At 35.4% G+C, this 19656-nt stretch overlaps 2 protein-coding genes across 2 annotated transcripts in view; one reads left to right on the top strand and one right to left on the bottom strand.

Annotated features, from left to right (window-relative positions):
* The window catches only part of LOC129233043 (uncharacterized), a 51414-nt gene extending 36463 nt beyond the window's left edge, over positions 1–14951 (bottom strand). Inside the window, exons 1-4 of the mRNA XM_054867124.1 lie at positions 14865–14951; positions 11670–11738; positions 9844–9956; positions 7731–7878 (exon numbers count right to left, since the gene is read on the bottom strand). Coding sequence (XP_054723099.1) covers positions 7731–7878; positions 9844–9956; positions 11670–11738; positions 14865–14945 — 411 coding nt within the window. The 5' untranslated portion in view covers positions 14946–14951. The remainder of the gene's footprint in view (positions 1–7730; positions 7879–9843; positions 9957–11669; positions 11739–14864) is intronic.
* A 1939-nt stretch (positions 14952–16890) lies between these two features.
* The window catches only part of LOC129233041 (protein phosphatase 1 regulatory subunit 37-like), a 21165-nt gene continuing 18399 nt past the window's right edge, over positions 16891–19656 (top strand). The window contains exon 1 of the mRNA XM_054867123.1: positions 16891–17103. Coding sequence (XP_054723098.1) covers positions 16891–17103 — 213 coding nt within the window. The remainder of the gene's footprint in view (positions 17104–19656) is intronic.

Raw genomic sequence — 19656 nt, 5'->3', positions numbered from 1 at the left:
CCGAGGGCAACCCCCCAGACATTTTGGGGAGTGAGTTTCTGAAGAAGAAAAAAAAAACCAACATGGATGTGACAACCCAAATTATATATCTGGAGCTGGATTCGGAATCATCAGTCCCGGCAGAATTGTCGTCGTGACTTCCCAGAGCAAAGTTTGAGGTCATATGTCCTCACGTACGACAAAAGTCTGAACCGATGGTGGATTTTCTCACAAGGCGGAAACCAGGGTGTAAATCATGCTGGAAAAAAAAAAGAATAATCATAAGCAGAGCCTGGATTATATGCACTAAAAATATCATAAAAATATGCGTGTACAGGCAAGGGTGCCCATAAGAAAAATTTTAAGGGGGGGCTCAAAAATTTTCTCCACGGTTTAGCAGAATATTTCCCCCATGGAAAGCGATTTCAGTACATATTAGAGACATTAAAAGTTGAAATTTTTAATAACTTATTCATTAATGGCTGGAAAAGAAATTTTTAAACCTATTTCAAAGAAAAAAGCATTAAAAGCAATTAAGTTCTAATTTCCAAGGGGGGTCTTGAGCCCCCCCCCCCTGCTCCCCTATATGGGCACCCTTGTGTACAGGATAACGGCGCCAGTAACATACAGACATAAGTTTAGTCTTTAAAATTAAGAATTTTAGTCGAACGGAACTGATTTCACTGTGTGCAATCATCTAGTGTTATCGGAGTGAATTTTATGAGCCAGTTGCTATTTACAAGGCATCGGTGGAAAGCAGAGTTTGTACTCAGTTTCAGAAATAAAATGAAGGAGTTTTGAAGGAGTAAAATGAGATTTTGAAGGAAGTGTCATTAAATGATGTCACACTTTTTTTTTCAATCTATTTGACCATCAGCATCGTTTATCACAAAGTTTTTTTTTTTTGTGACTGTCCGTTAAACAGAGTGTTCCTTAATTAGAGGTAAATACATGGTAGTCGCTATTCAAAGGGACTGGGACCAGAAAAAATGTCCCTTAAAGGAGGTGTCCCTTAATCGGGGTTCATACTCAATTTCAGAAATAAGGAGGGAGTTTTGGAGGAGTTTTGAAGGAGTAAAATGAGATTTTGAAGGAGTACTAATGGAGTGTCATTAAATGATGTCACACTTTTTTTCAATGTATTTGACCATCAGCATCGTTTATCACAAAGTTTTTTTTTTTTTTTTTCTTGTGACTGTCCGTTAAACAGAGTGTTCCTTAATTAGAGGTAAATACATGGTAGTCGCTGTTCAAAGGGACTGGGACCAGAAAAAATGTCCCTTAAAGGAGGTGTCCCTTAATCGGGGTTCCAGTGGCGTACCCAGGGGGTGGGCTGATAGGGCTACAGCCCCCCCCCCCCCCCGAAATTTTCAAAATTAATTATAAAAATTATAATAAAGAACAAGTTTTTTTCATGATGTATTTTTGAAATCTTACATTCGTATTGATATCAGAAAAGCGATACATGAACTTTTCTTAGCTACCAGTTCATAAGTATCCCCCCCCCCCCCAGCTCAAAGACTTTCGAGCTCAGCCCCCCCCCCCCCGAACTGATTTGTCTGCGTACGCCGCTGCGGGGTTCGTACTCAGTTTCAGAAATAAAATGAAGGAGTTTTGGAGGAGTTTTGAAGGAGTAAAATGAGATTTTGAAGGAGTACTAATGGAGTGTCATTAAATGATGTCACACTTTTTTCAATATATTTGACCATCTGCACCCTTATCGCAAAGTGTCACACTTCACCCCAAACTCCTCCTCTTGTCACATGTCATATTTTTCACAAACATATTGTTGCAATAACTGTGTGATGTCACTTTTTGTCACCCTCTCTCTCTTCCCCTTGTCACAATTTCATGAGTCCGTCTCCTCCTCAAGGCATGACATCCCTTGTGGATGACCCTTTTTACAACATCATAACTGCAATTAACTAAACAATTGTTTTTTTTTAACACAATCACTTAACATAGTACATCTACTTATGTATTTTTAAATATTTAAATAATAATGAGACAACCTGACTTTTGCTGCTGAGAGTGTGGTGAGGGAAAAAACAATAATCATAAAACTTGAAAAAATAGCCGAGCACCATTTAAGCATCTTTTACTTCACTTATGAAATGTCTTAGTCTTCTAATAAAATTCTCACCTTCAACTTTTATGGATTGACTAAGATCCATTTGTAAATCGAAAAAATAAATGCACGAAATGACAACATTAAGATCGCCTTTGTGACGTTAGTTAGTTGTCGATCGAAGCATTTTAAGTTTCTGTTATAGAGGAAGATTATGTAGTCTTGAACTCTAAAAAAGAAGGAGTTTTGAAGGAGTTAAAACCAAAATGAAGGAGTTTGAAAGGCCCCTTCAAAAAATTTTTATAAATGAAGGAGTATTAGAGGAGTTTTGACGAACCCTGCCAGGGTTGTAAGAGTTTCGGTCAGAGGTGGTTCTAACCATGGATAAAACCGGTTTAAACCGATCGGGATGAAATCAGTTTTATCCAGTTTTGGCCACATAGATATTTATCAAATTTTAAATGAAAACCAATTAATAATTTATTAAAAAGAAATGCAAAACAAACCATAATCAATGATATTTTATTACTCATCTAAATAGTATGTTTTACAGTTTGTAGCAATTACAGCATGTTTAGAAGATAAGGTTTACATGAAAAATGTGCGGTAACGTTAAAAAAATAATCGAGTGAAACATCGTCAGTTGAATTGATAAATTTTAATTCTAACACACAAATGTCGAAAGTATTTGAAAGTATTTCAAGTAATTTTGAAGAATAAATGAGAGAAAAAAAAAAAAACTTCTTTCAGAAACATATACAGTCATTTTTTTTTTTAAAAACAAAACTAAAGGTACAGGGGGGAAACACTTTTGAAAATTAAAAAGCAACACCACTGAAAAGTTACTGTATTTATGTTACAGGCTATTTTGTATTCTTCATTTCTTTTGCTTTAGTTGTGAGCAATGTCAGTTACTCATTTTGAAGAAAGTTGAAATTTGTTCACTACTATTGTTATAATAATGTAAATTACTTCACTAATATTATATTTAATTAACTAAAACTGTTGTGCTTCATTAAAAAACTTCCAACTAACAGATTTATTAGTTACAAAACACACATCTCTCACATACATACAAATTTGAAGAGTATTTTCATGTAATTAAGTTTTGGTCAGTTCTATGGTGGTTAAATCCAGTTTGATGATTGAAATGGTTAAATCATGAGGCCTTCTGCATGAGAGAAAAATAGTTTTAAGTCTCAGACATTAACCCCTTCAGTCGGAATCACGAAATATTGGACCAAAAGTGTTGATATTTGGTACACAGTGTACTATGGTAAAGGGTATCTTATAGACAACATTTTCAGTTTGTAGGAGAAAAATTAAAAGAGTTATGGCACGTCCAATATTCCCGACTCATATTTTTGAAATCAATGTTTCATATACAAAAACGATAAAATACCAAACAAACTTTATTATAAAATGTTCTACAAACGATTATAAAACATAATATAAGCGTTTGAAACAATTAAAGATTATATATTTTTTAAAAAAAATCAGGAAAAAAACCTCGTTTTTCAGATGAAAATCCGTGGTTGGAAAAATGAGCCACTCTCTATCGTTCAATCCTTATATTTCAGTGTTGTCAATCCCAAAACGAAAAATGATTTCACAGATTATAATGAGTAGAATGTAAAGAGTCAACTACAAAAAAAAATCAACCAATTAGCAGCTGTTTAAAGTGTATGTCCGGTATACTGGACACCAGGTCTGAAGGGGTTAAAGCACCTTATTTTTCTCCAAACCCGAGACCCCTAGGGTTGCTGGCCGAGCGCCTTACCGACTGAGCTTTTCGGGCAACAAAAGCTCGAGTTACTGATGCGACAAAAAATGCATCATAATTATTTTTGATTTAATTTCAAATTATTGCTGCTCCACTTCCATTAGTCATAGCATGACCTCATATAGCCTATATCCTTCCTAAATAAATGGACTATTCAACACAAAAATAATTTTTCAAATCAAATCTGTAGTACCTGAGATGAGTGTATTGAAACAAACCAACTCTTCAGCTTTATATTATTAGTATAGATTTGCTTTGGAATGATATAATTTTTATTTTTATTTATTATTTTAAATTAATAAATAAATGTCAGCGTTGTCAATCCCAAAACGAAAGATTATTTCACAGATTATAATGAGTAGAATGTAAAGAGTCGACTACAAAGAAAATCAACTAATTAAATCAATTATTAAAGGATTAGCAGCTGTTTAAAGTGTATGTCCGGTATACCTGACACCAGATCTGAAGGGGTTAAAAGGCTCAGAAAATGGAGTTAACCTGAGATCGATGTCTTAAGAACATCTGTAACTGATGCTGTCACCCTATATGCTCTAAAAGTACCTAAAATATGCACTCAAAAATAAAAAAAAATGCGCTTATATTTTTTTCTTTCAAAAATTTGTTACATCTAAATTTAAGTTTTTCTCCTCAGTTACTAAAGTGGTAAATGAATGTTAAAGCAAGGGTTCCCTAGGGAGAGGGTCCATGGCTTCTATTAATAAAATATATAATGGGATACACCACGGTGCCGTGTAAAGAAAAATTAAATTAAATACAAGGTTCATACTTTTCCAGACAAAATGAATTTCAGGAGTTTTCAGGAGTCAAAAGCAAAACTTTCAGGAGTAAGAACACGAGCAGTTTTTACAAGAAAATTAGTTTCAGTAACATTTAATCTACTTGGCTATCAAATTTTTAATCGATTAGTAATTTTTTTTTCACACACTATTCAATCAACAAAAAAGAATTAAAAATTGGATTTATTTCCAAGAGGAGAGGGGGGAAATCAGGAGGTTAAAACAAAAATTCAGGAGTTTTAAGAGCCCTTAGAAAAAACTTTCAGGATTTTCAGGAGGCGTACAAACCCTGTAAATACATATAAAACTACAGTTTTAATTACTGTAGTGTTGCATCATTGCATTATATACGAGCCTTGAATTATAGAAATTGTATGTGAGCCTCCACAGAACAACCCGTTGTTTTGGTTTTAGTCGTTGTTCGCCAATTTGTTCGGAATACGGTTTGTGTTTTGTAGAGCTCCTACAACGGAGCATAGCTATCCTTTACAATAGGGTATTTGGTGCCTTAAAATTTGAACAGGTATATTTGTTAGCTGTAAATGATTACTGGAATCATTTTGTATATACAGTCGAGCCTCCATATATCGAACTTCCGCATATCAAAATTTTCTATATATCGAAATCCCAGCAAATTTCTATGTTCATTACATAGAAAAATTGTTTCTATACATCGGAAAAATCTCTATATATCGAATTTTTTTCGAGACATTCGTAGATTTTTTTTTCTTTTTTAGGCTATTTGTCTCATTAAAAATAAAGGTTAGGGGAGAAAATGATGTTCCCTGAAGGTTGCTACAAAACTCATAAGGAATCCGATGTTGAGGGGTGTGTAGATAGGTCGTTTTTTCGTTCTAGAGTTCTTAAATTCCCTCAAGTTTATTTCAAATCTTAGTTGTAACCAGTAACACTGTAAAATCAGTTTCAAGTCATCCCTTTTGTCTGTTGATTATCGTTCCTAGTCGTTTTAGCTTCAGTAAAAATCATTCAAGTTAAGTAGATTGATTTTTTACTTTTCTCTTGATTACATTGTCAAAACGAAACCCCCCTAACGTTGTGAATCCAGTTAATTGCCGAAAAATGAAGATGCATGAAGGCGCAAAAATGTCATTTCTGTTATATTTTTAGTTATTAACTTTCCTTTAATCCGATGCTCGTATGAATTATAAATTATGTTTCATACACAAAAATTAGCTTTAATTTTAATGTTTTAGGAGATTTTTAAGATAAAATAAGATCGTTTCTATATATCGAAATTTCTATGTATCGAATTTTTTTCCAGCAATTTGCTACTTCGATATATGGAGGTCCGACTGTATTTGTAAATGGTTTATAAAGTATTTTTATAAATGCAATTAGTCATCCTTGGAATCAAAAATACAGTCCATTTTGAATGTCGCCGGATTATATTAATCTAATCCCGTCATTGGTGACCGAACATGAAAATGACTGTCGGAATTCGAGATATAGAGGATTTTGGGAAAATTCATTCGAGTTAGACATGGGGAAAACATCGATCTTTTACTATAAACACAGGGAAATTCAAAAATTTCTACAAAGAGAGGTTTTGGAGACGGGCAGGTTCAAGATAATCGGGGTCGACCGCATTCACTCAAGCAAATGAATAAATAAAAAAATTAAGTAAAATTTTAAAAAATTATTTTATTTTTTATGTTTTTTCCAGGTAGTTTATATATTTGAGTTGTTTATATATGATTTTTTTCAACTTCTTATTTGAAAAAAAAAGTTAATAAAACTCCCTGCACCTTTCCAAGTTTTTAAGAAAAATTTCAAAATTTCCTCTATTTCATACTTGCCAACCACCGAAGGGAAAAAAACAGGAGATTCCACTAGAGGTACATAGGTGATTCACCAGCGACATATTTCGCAACAAAATTATTAAATTATGCTTTTAAATAACATAAATACTAAATTTAAAGTGAAATGTGGATTTTTCACCGATGTAAGCAAATTTATAGCAGCAAGAAAAATATTGTGCAAAGGAAAAACCAAATAATAAGGAGTGAATTTGCTTAAGTTTCGTACATTCCCCAGTCTCTACCAAAAAAGTAGCTACCAAAATTTAATTACCAAAATCCGAAAAAAAAAAAATCAATATTTTATGAAAATAAAATATTGATTTTATTTTCATTATTTTATGAAAATAAAATATAAAATAAGTAGGTATAGTGTAGCACATGTTAAAACAACTTCAAACTTTCAAAATAATTGAAATATTTTCAAGATGCAAAAAGATTGAAATCTGCTGCCATTTTCGGCAAAGCACGTGCTTTGTTTAGCATGCAATGTGGAAAGCTTCCAAAAAATTAATTTTTACTAAACGAGTTATTAATTGGAACAATTCTTATTCCCCGACATTGGTAGACTAGGAAAGGGCGCCATCTATTGAGAAGAAAGTGAAACTTTTTGATGACTGACTGTAAAAACTGCAAAAACGGGAGAAAATCGTATAAAACGGGAAATCGGGTGATGGAAGTCAAAAACGGTAGTCTCAAGTCAAAAACAGTAGAGTTGGCATGTATACTATTTTCCCTTTTGTTGATTTTTGAATTCCCTGGTTCCCCCCCCCCCAGGTTTTTATATGGCGGGACAAGCCCTCACCATGGGCACCTATATGGAAAATTTAAAGGGGGGGGGGTTCAGATATCTTCCCCCTGGTTTAGCAGGATATTTGCCAAATGGGAACCGATTTCAGTACAGATTTGTCATTAAAATTTGACCTTTTTAATAACTTATTCATTAAATTGCAGGAGAAGAAATGTTTTTTGCATTTTGAAAAAGAAAAAAGTACCGAAAGCAAGAAAGTTCTCATTTCTAAAGGGGGGGCTTGATCCCCCCTATATGGGCGCCCTTGGTGCCTACAAGACCCTTCTCGTAGGCACCCTTGTTTTCATGGTGCAGACTGCAGCATTAAAATTTTCGTGGGGGGTTTTCAAGTTTTTGGTCTTATTTGCGTATATTTATCGTTATTAATTTCTGAGGGGGCCTTGACCCTCCACTTTGTCTCCCTATATGGGCGCCAATGCCCCCCCCCCTCCCACTCGCTACATAAACGAGTCTGAGTGCGTAGGTGTTGGACAACTGACCCGTATAGGTAGTAGAAGAAGGAGATGATGTAGAAGCCCAGCTTGATCCATCCCTCCTTCATGGCCCTGGAGAGCTGGTCCGCATTCATGATGCTCGTGGGGTCGTAGAGCCCAGGCCTGCTCATCACCGGCCTGGTACGGTACCTGGAAAACGTACCACACACAGTTACCATCACATCGACAAGACTGCATCGCTCAAAAAGCAATAATTTATCATAAAAGCAATAATTTACCATCACGTTAACCCGATACGATCGCTAGAAAAGCACAATTAGCATTCATCATAAAAGTTATTCTTTTTTTTAAAGATGTCTGATTCACACATATATCTGAAAGTTTCTATTTTAAAACTAAGCTTCTTATTGTTTAAAAAAATATTTACTATTGAAAAATACTCGGGTTCAGTATTCGGGGGTCGATAGAGCTTTTTATTTTTAGGCCTGCATTTTGAGAGGGGGAAAAAATGGAAATTGTGTGAACTTTTTCTTTTGTAAAAAAAAAGTATGGTGCATGATTCACTATCACAAATCTAATCCAAAACACCTTCTGCACGAAGGACTTTGTCGGGAATAACTCTGAAGTCAAAAGGTGTTTTTTATACTGTTGTTTTGCTTTCAGAGAAATGGATGGAGCTCAAAAGTCAAGAAAGAAGTTTTTACAAATGAAATGTAGCGAGAGGTCTCATTTTAAGAACGAAATTTCATGAAAAGGCTGCTTTAACGATATAAAATTTACGAAAGGAACTCGGAGCGGTCCAGATTTGCGTCCGAATTGACTCCAGGTATACATGTAGTGAACCAAAATATAAAAAGCCTTTTGAAATTCATTTATTTATTCTAGCATTAAAATTTAGTACCCACTAGAGCCTAGATTACCTGCAAATATAAGTATATTATATTTTAGGCCCCGTAGCATATTTTAGCTAACAATTTGAAATCCCTACTGCAGACCCTGTAAATTAATCAGGGGTCAACCTTTCATCCAAGGACAGATCGCCCTCCCTTGAGGGACCTTATCCCCACATTTTTTCCAAATTAAGGTTCTAAAACGAAAGTGTAGGCCATCTTTGATACGACATTAAGGAAATAATTGGGTTCAAATCTTCCTCTCGGAAACATTTTGGAAACTGAAGTTCCAAAAAGCAGTTTTAGACGACTTTTGATGATGTTAGGGGTATACCGATGCGATTCCTCCACTTGTTTGCTATTTTGATTCAATGTGTGGGGTCGGTCTAGAAATTTTTTTCCAGACCACACTCATCGTGAGAAAAACATGTTACGCGGGTGTTTTATATCTGTCACCAGTATGGGAACTGGATAAGTATAAGACCACACGTAAATACGGTTTTTGCTCCCCTTTTCTGAGAAATGTTCGAAATTAGATCTTCAGAATAGCTGAATTCTATCCGAAGCTGGACATTTGTTGTGCACATAAACTTTCTCCGTTTGGTGTGATATGATGTCTGTGACACTATAGGGAACATTTTTCCACCAACTTGTCAACATCATCTGACTGTTGTAAACAGGGGTGCATTCCCCGCCAAACGAATCCCCGTATATAAGAGAAAGTAAATAGGTCAAAGGGGGAGACTCTCGTAGTGCAAAGAGCAGATGAGTTGCGGAGTGTGGCTCTCGCAGTTCAAAATATCTTTGTAACATTAAATAATCTGTAATTTGTAATATAGCTGTAAATATTGATATGTTGATTAAACATCTCTAAAAGACCATGCATTCTCTTGTCGTCTTTACACAAGAGGTGGAAACGGTACAGGGGGAGGGGTTTCGAAAAATTCCGCCGGAAATATAACGAAATTGAATTTGTAAAACACAATTTCAGAAAACCTCTATCAACAGAAAACTTGGCTAAATCTCTATATTTTAGTTGTTTTAAATGAAAATGGTGTCTCTGGCACCCTCTTTTCAGCAGGTGTAAATCAGATACGTAGTAAGAGGTCAAGTAAAAAAATAATCGCCCCCTCCCTGAAGAATTTCAGGATCCGCCCTTGCTTTCATCTAACTGATTGTTTGCCCGAAACAATATTGGAATTAGGCCACGAAAAAACGACATTCACCGTTTTACGATCCAAGAACGACGACTCTGAAACCTCACCTGTGAATGTGATATCCTATGAGGGGGAGGTTGAGGATCACCGTGAACCATTCCAGGGCGAAGAGGAACAACAACGTGTAGAAAAAGTGGAGGATATACTCGGGCAACACCAGCTGGAAAAAAAACACAAATGAATATGCTTTGTGAAAAAAAAAAAAAAACAACAGCATGCAAGCACACATTTGCCAAAAATAGAGCCAATGCGCATTTTGAGATTTTGATGAAACTTTGATACACCTTAAAATCAATCTATCATTCAAAATTGATCAGTAATTAATTTTGAAGTTCATTAAAGAAGTACTTAAAGCTTACTGGTAGTACTTTAAAGCAGAGTTGGCTGGATAGGACCCAATCGGGTTGGACCCAGTGGGTTTTTTTAAAAAACCCATTATTTAGCCCACTTTTGCATTTTTAAACTTTTTTGAGAAGTTTTTTAAAAATTAATTTAAATACTTTCACAATTTAAACTTTTTTATTTGTTCTTCAGCACAGTCAATGGACATAAAAAATGAATTTTGAACTTTAATAGTATTTCTTAACTCTTAACGGCATTAAAATACTTCAAAGATTTAAAAAATATATATTTATCTTTTTTCTTTAACTTGTCTCAATAAATGACTCAAATTATCTTGACTAAGTCCTGTCACGTCCGATTTTCTCAATATTTGTAGATTGTACAGAGGAAACGACTCTAGTTAAAAGACTTTCATGTGAATTATTTTCTGCAACCCAACATGTCGCAAATCTCGAATAAATAAGGTTTTTTTTTTTTTTTGAAATTAACAGGTTTTACAAACGGTTGGACAGGAAACAGAATAGGATTAGGGTTCGTACTCAATTTCAGAAATAAAATGAAGGATTTTTGGAGGAGTTTTGAAGGAGTAAAATGAGATTTTGAAGGAGTACTAATGGGCTGTCCTTAAATGGTGTTTCACTTTTATTCATCGTATTTGACCCCCTTTCCCATTGTCACAAAGTGTCACACTTCACCTTACCACTCCTCTTGTCACATGTCATAACATATTGTTGTAATAACTGAGTGATGTCACTTTGTATCACTCTTTCTCTTACCCTTGTCACAATTTCATGACCCCGGCTCCCCCTCAAGTTATGACATCAAACACGAATGACCCTTTTTACATTGTCAGAACTGCGATTTGCTAAACAATTGTTTTCTTTAACACAATCACTTAATATAGTACATCTACTTACGTATTTTTAAATATTTAAATAATAATTAGACAAACTGACTTTTGCTGCTGAGAGAGTGATGTAGGGAAAAGCAATAGTCATAAATCTTGTAAAAATAGCTAAGCACCATTTAAGCATGTTTTACTTCACTTATGAAATGTCTTAGTTTTCTAATAATATTTTCACCTTCAACTTTTACGACTCCTATGTTCAATTTGTAAATCACATCTTTATGAAAAATAGAAATATACGAAATTACTACATCAAAATTGTAAATATATCTTTGCCCTGGTGACGATGTTAAGTTGTCAATTGAAGTATTTTAAGTCACTGTCATAGAGAAAAACTATGTAGTCTCTAACTAAAAAAGAAGGAGATTTGAAGGAATTAAAACTAAAATGAAGGAGTTTGAAGGGCCCTTCCGGAAAATTTCCTGAATGAAGGAGTAGTGGAGGAGTTTTGAAGGAGCGTACGAACCCTGAGTTAGGATTTGTGCTCGCAGAAAGTTTTTCATTTTATCTAAGTCTGCTGGGCAGTAGTTTAATGCGACATAAGTAGTCATTTCTATAGAAATTAATAGAAAACTGTAAATGAAAGCATATAAGTATAGTAGAAATTAATGTACGGGAACTTACCGGATTCAAGCTGTTACACTGGTCTATCGGATTCTTGTAGTCAGACTTCAGTTCATCGAAAGCGATCACCTGAAACGATGACGAGAGTTTTTGAAACACAGATCGGATCACTGTCAATTTTCTGAATAAAAATTATGTTATCTGATCAAAATGATCACATTAACAGAACCCATACCAGCACTCAAAGGTCAATTTTAAAAAAAGTTTAGGTATCAAAATTGCTGCATAGGTTTGAAATTCTGTCGGTTGAAATGAAGTATTTGGTGATGACTACTTTGCTTAACCAGGGCTGCACGCAGTGTTGCCAGATTGGGGGAAATTTCCCCACTTTGGGGAAATCTGGTGCTCTTTGGGAAAATGGGTTTTGAAGGGAATTCTTTTGGGATTTTTTTTTTCTTAGGGAAAACCTGGGGGGGGGGGGGAAATCAAGGTGAAAAGAATTTTTTCATATTTAGATTCACGCCAAGAAGTAGTAGTTACATTGTTTGTATCAAACAGCGTTGGTTTAGCTTTACTGAACTTTATGGAATTCGCATTTCGCATTATGTGGAATATTATGCTACGGAATTCACATTAATGTTCTGCGTGAGTAACTAGTTGATACATGAAACAGATAAAAATATGTGTGATGAAGAATGTTCTTGGATAAATATATACAAAAATCATAGTTTAAATGTACATACAGAAGCAGAGTAGTAAATGCGAGTAGAAAAAAAATATTTGGTTATTTCTCATCTCTGGGCCAGGCGCTCGTATTTATGACTAGTGGCACCTGCACGGCTTTGCCCGTAGTAAAAAATTAAAAGGTCTTTTGGTTCCCCTCTATATTTACAAATAATGCATGATCAATTTCTTGCCAATTGGTTTGCCCATGTTACGGTTCCAAGTTATGGTAGCTTGGTAGCAAAAGTTGAGCATATCAAAGGTCGGTTAAGCTTAGTGGACAGTCAGTTGAGTCAATCAATAGTCAGTTGAGCTTGGTGGGCTTTCAGCTGAGCCAATCAAAGTTCAATTAAGCTTAGTGGGCGGACAGTTGAGCCAATCATAAAGTCCTTTGAAGTTAATTGCCGGTTAGTTGACCTTAGTAGGCGGACAGTTGAACAAATCAATCGTTGGTTGAGCTTAGTGGGCGGTCAGTCCAGGGTTTATGCTACGATCGCATTTTTCGCAAAATGTAAAAACACTATCTCAATTGCGAAAGTAAAGCAAAGCACTTTCGCTTTTTTTGCTCAACTAAAAAATAAGTCAATTTAAAAAAAAACGAAACTGATAATCCAAGACAGGAAGCACGCATGGCGATAGTCAACTTAATCTTTAAATCTCAGTAAAGATGCTTAAATTACAATCAAGTTCAATACTTTGTTTTATCCAGCATTATGTAACCTCAAAAACTGCATTATTAGGAGGAGGAGAGTGCAATTTTCTAAAAACCAAACATATGTTTTCTTAATGATAAACATAATCCAAGACTTTTATTTTATGTTTAAAAAAACGCTGCTGTACTTATTGCTTTAAAGATATCATAGAAGAAATTTTCAATTATTTTCAACTGGAGATGAAACACAGAGGCATTTAGAAAGATATGAGAATGTAAACATTTTTTAGCATTTTGCTAAAACTTTTTCCTTAATTTTAGCTTTTATGCTAAAGAACTTTTGAACCCAGCTTAAACCCTGGGTCAGTCGATCCAATCAATCGTCAGTTGAGCTAAGTGGGCAGTCAGGTGAGCCAATCAATAGTTGAGCTTAGTGGGTGGTCAGCAGCGCCATTAAATATTAAGTTGATTACTTGTCCATCTTATGATAATTTTGCTTGGGAAAATGTTCTTAAAATTGGAATAGAAAAAGAACAGAATTGGATATTGGAAAAATCGCTTAAAGGTGCACACCCCCATGCTACAAACTAATTCTTTGAAAAATTTCATGAAAATCGGCCAAACGGTCTAGGCGCTATGTACGTCACAGAGATCCTGACAGACAGAGAAATATCCAAACAGAGAGACTTCCAGCTTTATTATTAGTACAGATAAAGAAAGATATTGATAAAGAAGACAAAAAAAAAGTGAAAATGGAAAGAAAAAAAAAAGTTGGGGAATTTTCTAAGAAAATTTGGCTATTTGGAGGGAAAAAATATTTTCAAGAGACAAAAATATTAGAGGAAGTCGATTCATTTTCTGAAAATATTAGTGGAAAAATAATTTTTGAGTTTGGGGAATTTTGCTGCCGTGTGCAGGTAAAGGGCAGTAACTGCAAATTTTTCATTTTTTTGCATTCTTGTCATCTAGTGTAAGTTAGCTTTATTTTACTAGCTTGCTCATTTGGTTTCCGCTGACAAAAAGGCGCGAAAAAACGTCTAATTCCAACCTTTCCCTATGGTTAATATTGAATCTGATGCACATCTCTTCAAATATCTCGAAAACTCGTTTCTGCAGATACTGCCGTTTACCTGCACATGGCAGTTTGGTAGAAAACAACACTTTTTGGGGAAAAATTGGAAGGGAGTTGGGGAAATCTGGATTTGACCATCTGGCAACACTGGGCTGCAGAATCTGAAGAAAAATAACTGACTCAGACTCGGACAGCACCGGCAGAGTTTCGAACTCCGAAGGAAAATGAGACTCCTACTCTCAGAATTTTAAACTGTCTCCATTAATCAGCAAATTAATCATTTGTATTTTATAGGTATACACTTCATACATAAGTACTTGACATTGCTATGTCAAAAAAAGAAGTCTTGTGATATGAAAATTCAGATGAACTACAAATACAAAAAAACTATTTGTATGTGTAATTTTCATTAAGATATGGTTGGGAAAACATTACTAATTTTTTAACAAAACCAAGTGTTGATTAAAAATGAATTATACTGAAACAGTACCAACTTAACATTTAGATGGCTGTTTCAATAATGCATTGAATATTTTGAGTTTAAAAACATAAAAAATAACGGATAAGTTGAAATGAATAAAAATTAAACTAGCTATAATCGATCCCCAGCGCATCTATTTCAGCCACTTGGGCAAACATTGGCGAAAATACATTTTTTCCAGGACGGTTTTTACCGGTTCTTTCCACTTTTGGAAAATAATGTCCCAGCCCTATTCATTGGATTACTACGCACTAGAGAAATGACATCGAGAAGGACTCCTACGTAGGAGTGAATTATTTAAAATCAGTCCATTATGGAGCAACTTACATGGAATACTGCAAAGAAAATGAGAAATGCAGTCAATATTAAAGCCACTATGTAGCAGAAAGCCGCAAACGTGAACGCCATCTTTTGGTTTCGAACATTATCGATGCCATCGTCATTTCCATAATAATGCTGCAAACGATTTTTTTTTAAATGCAATAAATAAAATTTAAGGATTAAGCTTTCAAATATGAATAATATTCTTAAAATATTTAAGATTAAATTGATTTTCAATTTATATGACAGTATTAGCTTATTTGTTCCTATCCCTATTCAGAATGCGTTCGACGAGCGCGACCGGTTAGTTAGTCACGTGACAGCTAATGATCATTTGCTCCAATCAACCAATCAACTGCTTAGAATGGTAACCGGTTGATCATAGAACGCCGCGGTTAGTAACTGGTTACTTACCGTTTGATCGGTGAGGTTCGTCGAACGCAACCTCAGAGTCACAACTGACTACAACTGTATTTATGTCGAGGACTGCATACTAAGTGCCTTGCCTCCATTATTTTATGCACCGATAGATGGCAGCACCATCACCGGATCGAACAGTTAATGAGAATTTAGAACTAGACCAGGAGCTAATAGCTACCTGGTCTATTTCTAAACCAGGTCCGATCGGGCCAATACCGATCGGGCTACCACGGCTCCCGATTTTTTTTTAAAAAATTCAATTAGTAAAATTTAAGGATGAGCTTTTAAATGTGAATATTATTCTTAAAATATTTAAGATTAAATTGATTTTCAATTTTTCTGACAGTATTGGCTCATTTGTCACGATCCGTTTGATTTGAACCCTCAGTTCTGGTGAAAAAGTGATTCAGAGGAGCCGAAATGCTCATTATTCCTCGATCTGATGCGTTTATTTTGATTATTTTATTTTTAAACGTTAGAAAAAATCAATTTCGAAAACCAGACTGAGCCCGATCGGTATAGAGTCCCTATATGAAAAATCGGTAGAGTGTCAGATTTGGGGCCGGAGGGTCTTGAGTTCGAACCTCGATGGTCGAAGATCCACCGTCGTCATTAATGGTGCCTGGGCGACGTTAAATAGGCTCGTGGTCTCAATGTCCTCCAAGTGAAACGATACCTCTGGGGGGTGCTAGCACCAGGTAGCTATTAGCTCCTGGACTAGTTCTAAATTCTCATTAATAACTGTTCGATCCGGTGATGGTGCTGCTATCTATGGGTATGAAAAATAATGGAGGCAAGGCACTTAGTATGCAGTCCTCGGCGTAAATACAGTTGTAGTCACTTGTGACTCGGAATCGGAAGAACCAAGCAACTCCCTCATTTGCAATTCTTGCCTTGAAAAGCTACAGCTATCCAGTGACCATTTTGCTCTCATTGGGAGTTTAGTCAAACTGGACAGGCTGTAGAAGAACTAAGGCGATAACCTTAATAAACATGATCAGGTAGCTATTAGCTCCTGGTCTAGTTCTAAATTCTCATTAACTGTTCGATCCGGTGATGGTGCTGCCATCTATCGGTATGAAAAAATATAGGAGGCAAGGAACTTAATATGCAGTCCTCGACATAAATACAGTTGTAGTCAGTTGTGACTCGGAATCGAAAATCGAAAAAAAAATCGAATCAGATCTGGTGAAAAAGTAATTCATAGGATCCAAAATTGCTCATTATTCCTTGATCTGATGCTTTTTTTTTTTTTTTGCTTGGTAACTGTAACCGTGCCTGTATTCTTCTGATCCGAAGAAAAGTTGACAACAGTAAGACACAGCTGTGAGAATTTGGAAAAAACGTATCCAATCTGAGAACTCTGGCTATTTTAAAGATCAACCGAGTGCTATTAATGATTGAAAAGAAATATCTCTCCGTTCTAAAATCTAAAAGAGCAGCTGGACGTTATTATCATTACACTCGATCGCTTTCACGATTTCAGCTCGACTCAGTTCGTCCGCAATTCAAACGAAAGTAAACATTTCTAAAATCACGTCCGGGTCACCAATTGCTAAACGCTCAAGTCGATCTCTGTGGAGGATATGAAGGATAGACTTTAAAACAAAGAATGGCTGCACTGGGCTTAGATCTGGAGTGTACGATCATCGAACGTTCTGCCTCTGCTCCCCCCTCCCCCAACGAGAGATCGTCTGCGTCCACCCTCAGAGACCTCGGGGGTCACGTAGGGGGGAGGAGGGTCACTTTCCCCGATGACGATACCTTGGTCACTGGTTACTTCGAGGCTCCTGACCCTTGGAGCGAAGGTCAGATTTTATCTACTGTTAAGATCGTGTTTACTCATTTAACCTGTGCCTCAAAAAATTCTGTAGAACAGGGGCTCTCAACCTGGGGGGGAAATCTCCTAGAGGAACATAGAAGAATTTTAGGGAGCGTGAGTGCTTAAGGGGAGTCAGTAGCCTAAATACTTTCAAAAATTCGATTTTTTGATTTTTATATACAGTAGAAGACCGTTATAACGCACACCTTGGGACCAGAGCTTTTGCGTTATATAGGTTTTGGCATTATCTAGGTCATTTCACAAATTTTGAAACTAATATTCAGAATATATCTATGTATTAGCACTTCAGAATGAGTTTTATCTGCAATGAGTATTAAAGCACCAATATTACAATGAGTTGTTCACAAATAAACATGTTTCACAATCAAAATCTTCTCTCAGCACTTCTGCTAGCTTCATGGTTTGTATAACAGCTGCCTTTTCAAGAGCCATTTGGTATTTTCTGTTTACTATGAGTACTCATTTTCAATTTAAAAGCTTTGAAATAATACAAATACAAATACAAATGTGACGACCAGCAACAGGCACTGGGCCCAGCTAGGCTGGTCCTAGTCAATTTATTAGTCCCCAATGAAGATCAATGGCCCTCTTAAAGCTATCCACTCCCTTGCTCATGACCACCTCTTCCGGTAAGCTATTCCAAGTGCCCACGACCCTGCTAAAGTAGTAGTTTTTCCTGATTTCCAAGTTAGCCTGAGATTTAAATAGCTTAAAACAATGACCCCTTGTCCTGCTTTCCCCGCAAAAATTTAATCTATTTACATCTTTCATTTTGATAAATTTAAATAACTGAATCATGTCCCCTCTGACTCTCCTTTGCTCCAGGCTATACATGTTAAGCCTATTAAGTCTGGTATCATAATCTAAATCTGACAGTCCCCTTACTAATTTAGTTACCCTTCTTTGAACCCTTTCCAATACAAAAATATCTTTCTTCAGATAAGGCGACCAAAACTGAACAGCATACTCCAAATGAGGTCTTACTAAACTCCTATATAAAGGCAGAAGAACTTTCTTAGATTTGTTTGAAATAGACCTATTGATGAACCCAAGCATTTTGTTGGCTTTGTTACTAGCAATACTGCACTGTTGACTAAACTTGAAGTCCTGATTTATAAAGACACCCAGATCCATAACATTTTCTGCCTGATTTATGACTGAACCCTGTAAACGATATCTCATACGCTTATTTCCATGACCTAAGTGTAGCACTTGACATTTCCCTACATTAACTGCCATACCCCATTTATCTGCCCACTTAGTAATATGATCTAAATCCTCTTGCAGCTGTTTTACTTGTTCTTCATTTTCGACAGTCCCCATAACTTTTACATCGTCAGCAAAACAATTCATGCTTCCAGAAATATTATCATTGATGTCATTCATAAATATAATAAACAAAAGAGGCCCTAAAACTGATCCCTGAGGAACCCCACTTAAAACATCACTCCAATTAGAATGATAGAATATTACCTTTTCATTCTTATTTTCTGAATCTCTACACCATTTCTTTTAAACCATTTTGTACAATTTTTATACTGTAGGGCATGGATGGAAATAAGATGGAAATATAAAAAAACTTTCAAAATTAATTTGCCTAAACAATTTTAGTGCTTGCAAAGCAAAACAGAGGGATTTTTAAAGATTAATAATAAGTTAAGTTTATAGAGAATTGCGTTATACAGATCAGCGTTATAACAGTCTTCTACTGTATTTTGAAACTCCATTTTAATACCTTTTTAATGATACAAACATCTTGAACGTGCTCGTATTAGAAGTAAGTTAAAATAAGCTTTAAAAAATGTAAAACCTATTTTGATGAGGTATGATTTTCCCCTTTAAATTGCAATATCTCAAAATGGTAGTTTTGAAACTAATTGTTCCTGTTTCTCAGAAACTAAATTGTGTTAGGCTTTGAAATTTTTACCACCCATTCCATACATCTAACTGCATATACTGAAGTAAACTTTTTCTCATATTCGAAAATTATTTTTTATAGAGCTGATTTTGTGTGGCAAAATTGTATTTTTTGAAACAAATACAGTGACTTGCACATTAGAATTTTTTAAAAAAAAAACTAAGCTTCCTTTCTGTAAAATGTTACTTCAGTATAGAGAAAAGAGTCTACTTAATGTACAGAAAAAATTTCATACTTGTATCTTTAATAGATTTTCAGAAAAAGGTACATGAACCTGTACAAATTAACATTGACAGTATACAGGGTACTGACTATCCTTAAAGAAGCAAAATAAAAAAGTAAAACTTTCTGTGAATTTTGGGGTATTTCCCTAAAAACTCAACGTTATCGTGTTTGTTTTTTGAGGTTTTCACTGCAGTTTTTATGCGATATCTGCTCACATAAAATCAAATTGAGGCATTCGATGTGGTGTGCTTTGTCGCAGTTGCAACCTAACCAGGGTTGGCTTTCTGCTGGCAGAAACTAGTTTTTGCCGTGCCAGGGGCAGAAACTGGTTATAACTGGTAAAAACCGGCAGAAACTGGCAAAAACTTAAAAATGTCTTCAATACAGGGTGT

Source organism: Uloborus diversus, unplaced genomic scaffold (genome assembly GCF_026930045.1).
Source record: "Uloborus diversus isolate 005 unplaced genomic scaffold, Udiv.v.3.1 scaffold_15, whole genome shotgun sequence".
In the NCBI taxonomy this organism is placed as follows: domain Eukaryota; kingdom Metazoa; phylum Arthropoda; class Arachnida; order Araneae; family Uloboridae; genus Uloborus; species Uloborus diversus.
The sequence above is the reverse complement of the archived record's forward strand: the minus strand, read 5'-3'. Positions and strand labels throughout refer to the sequence as shown.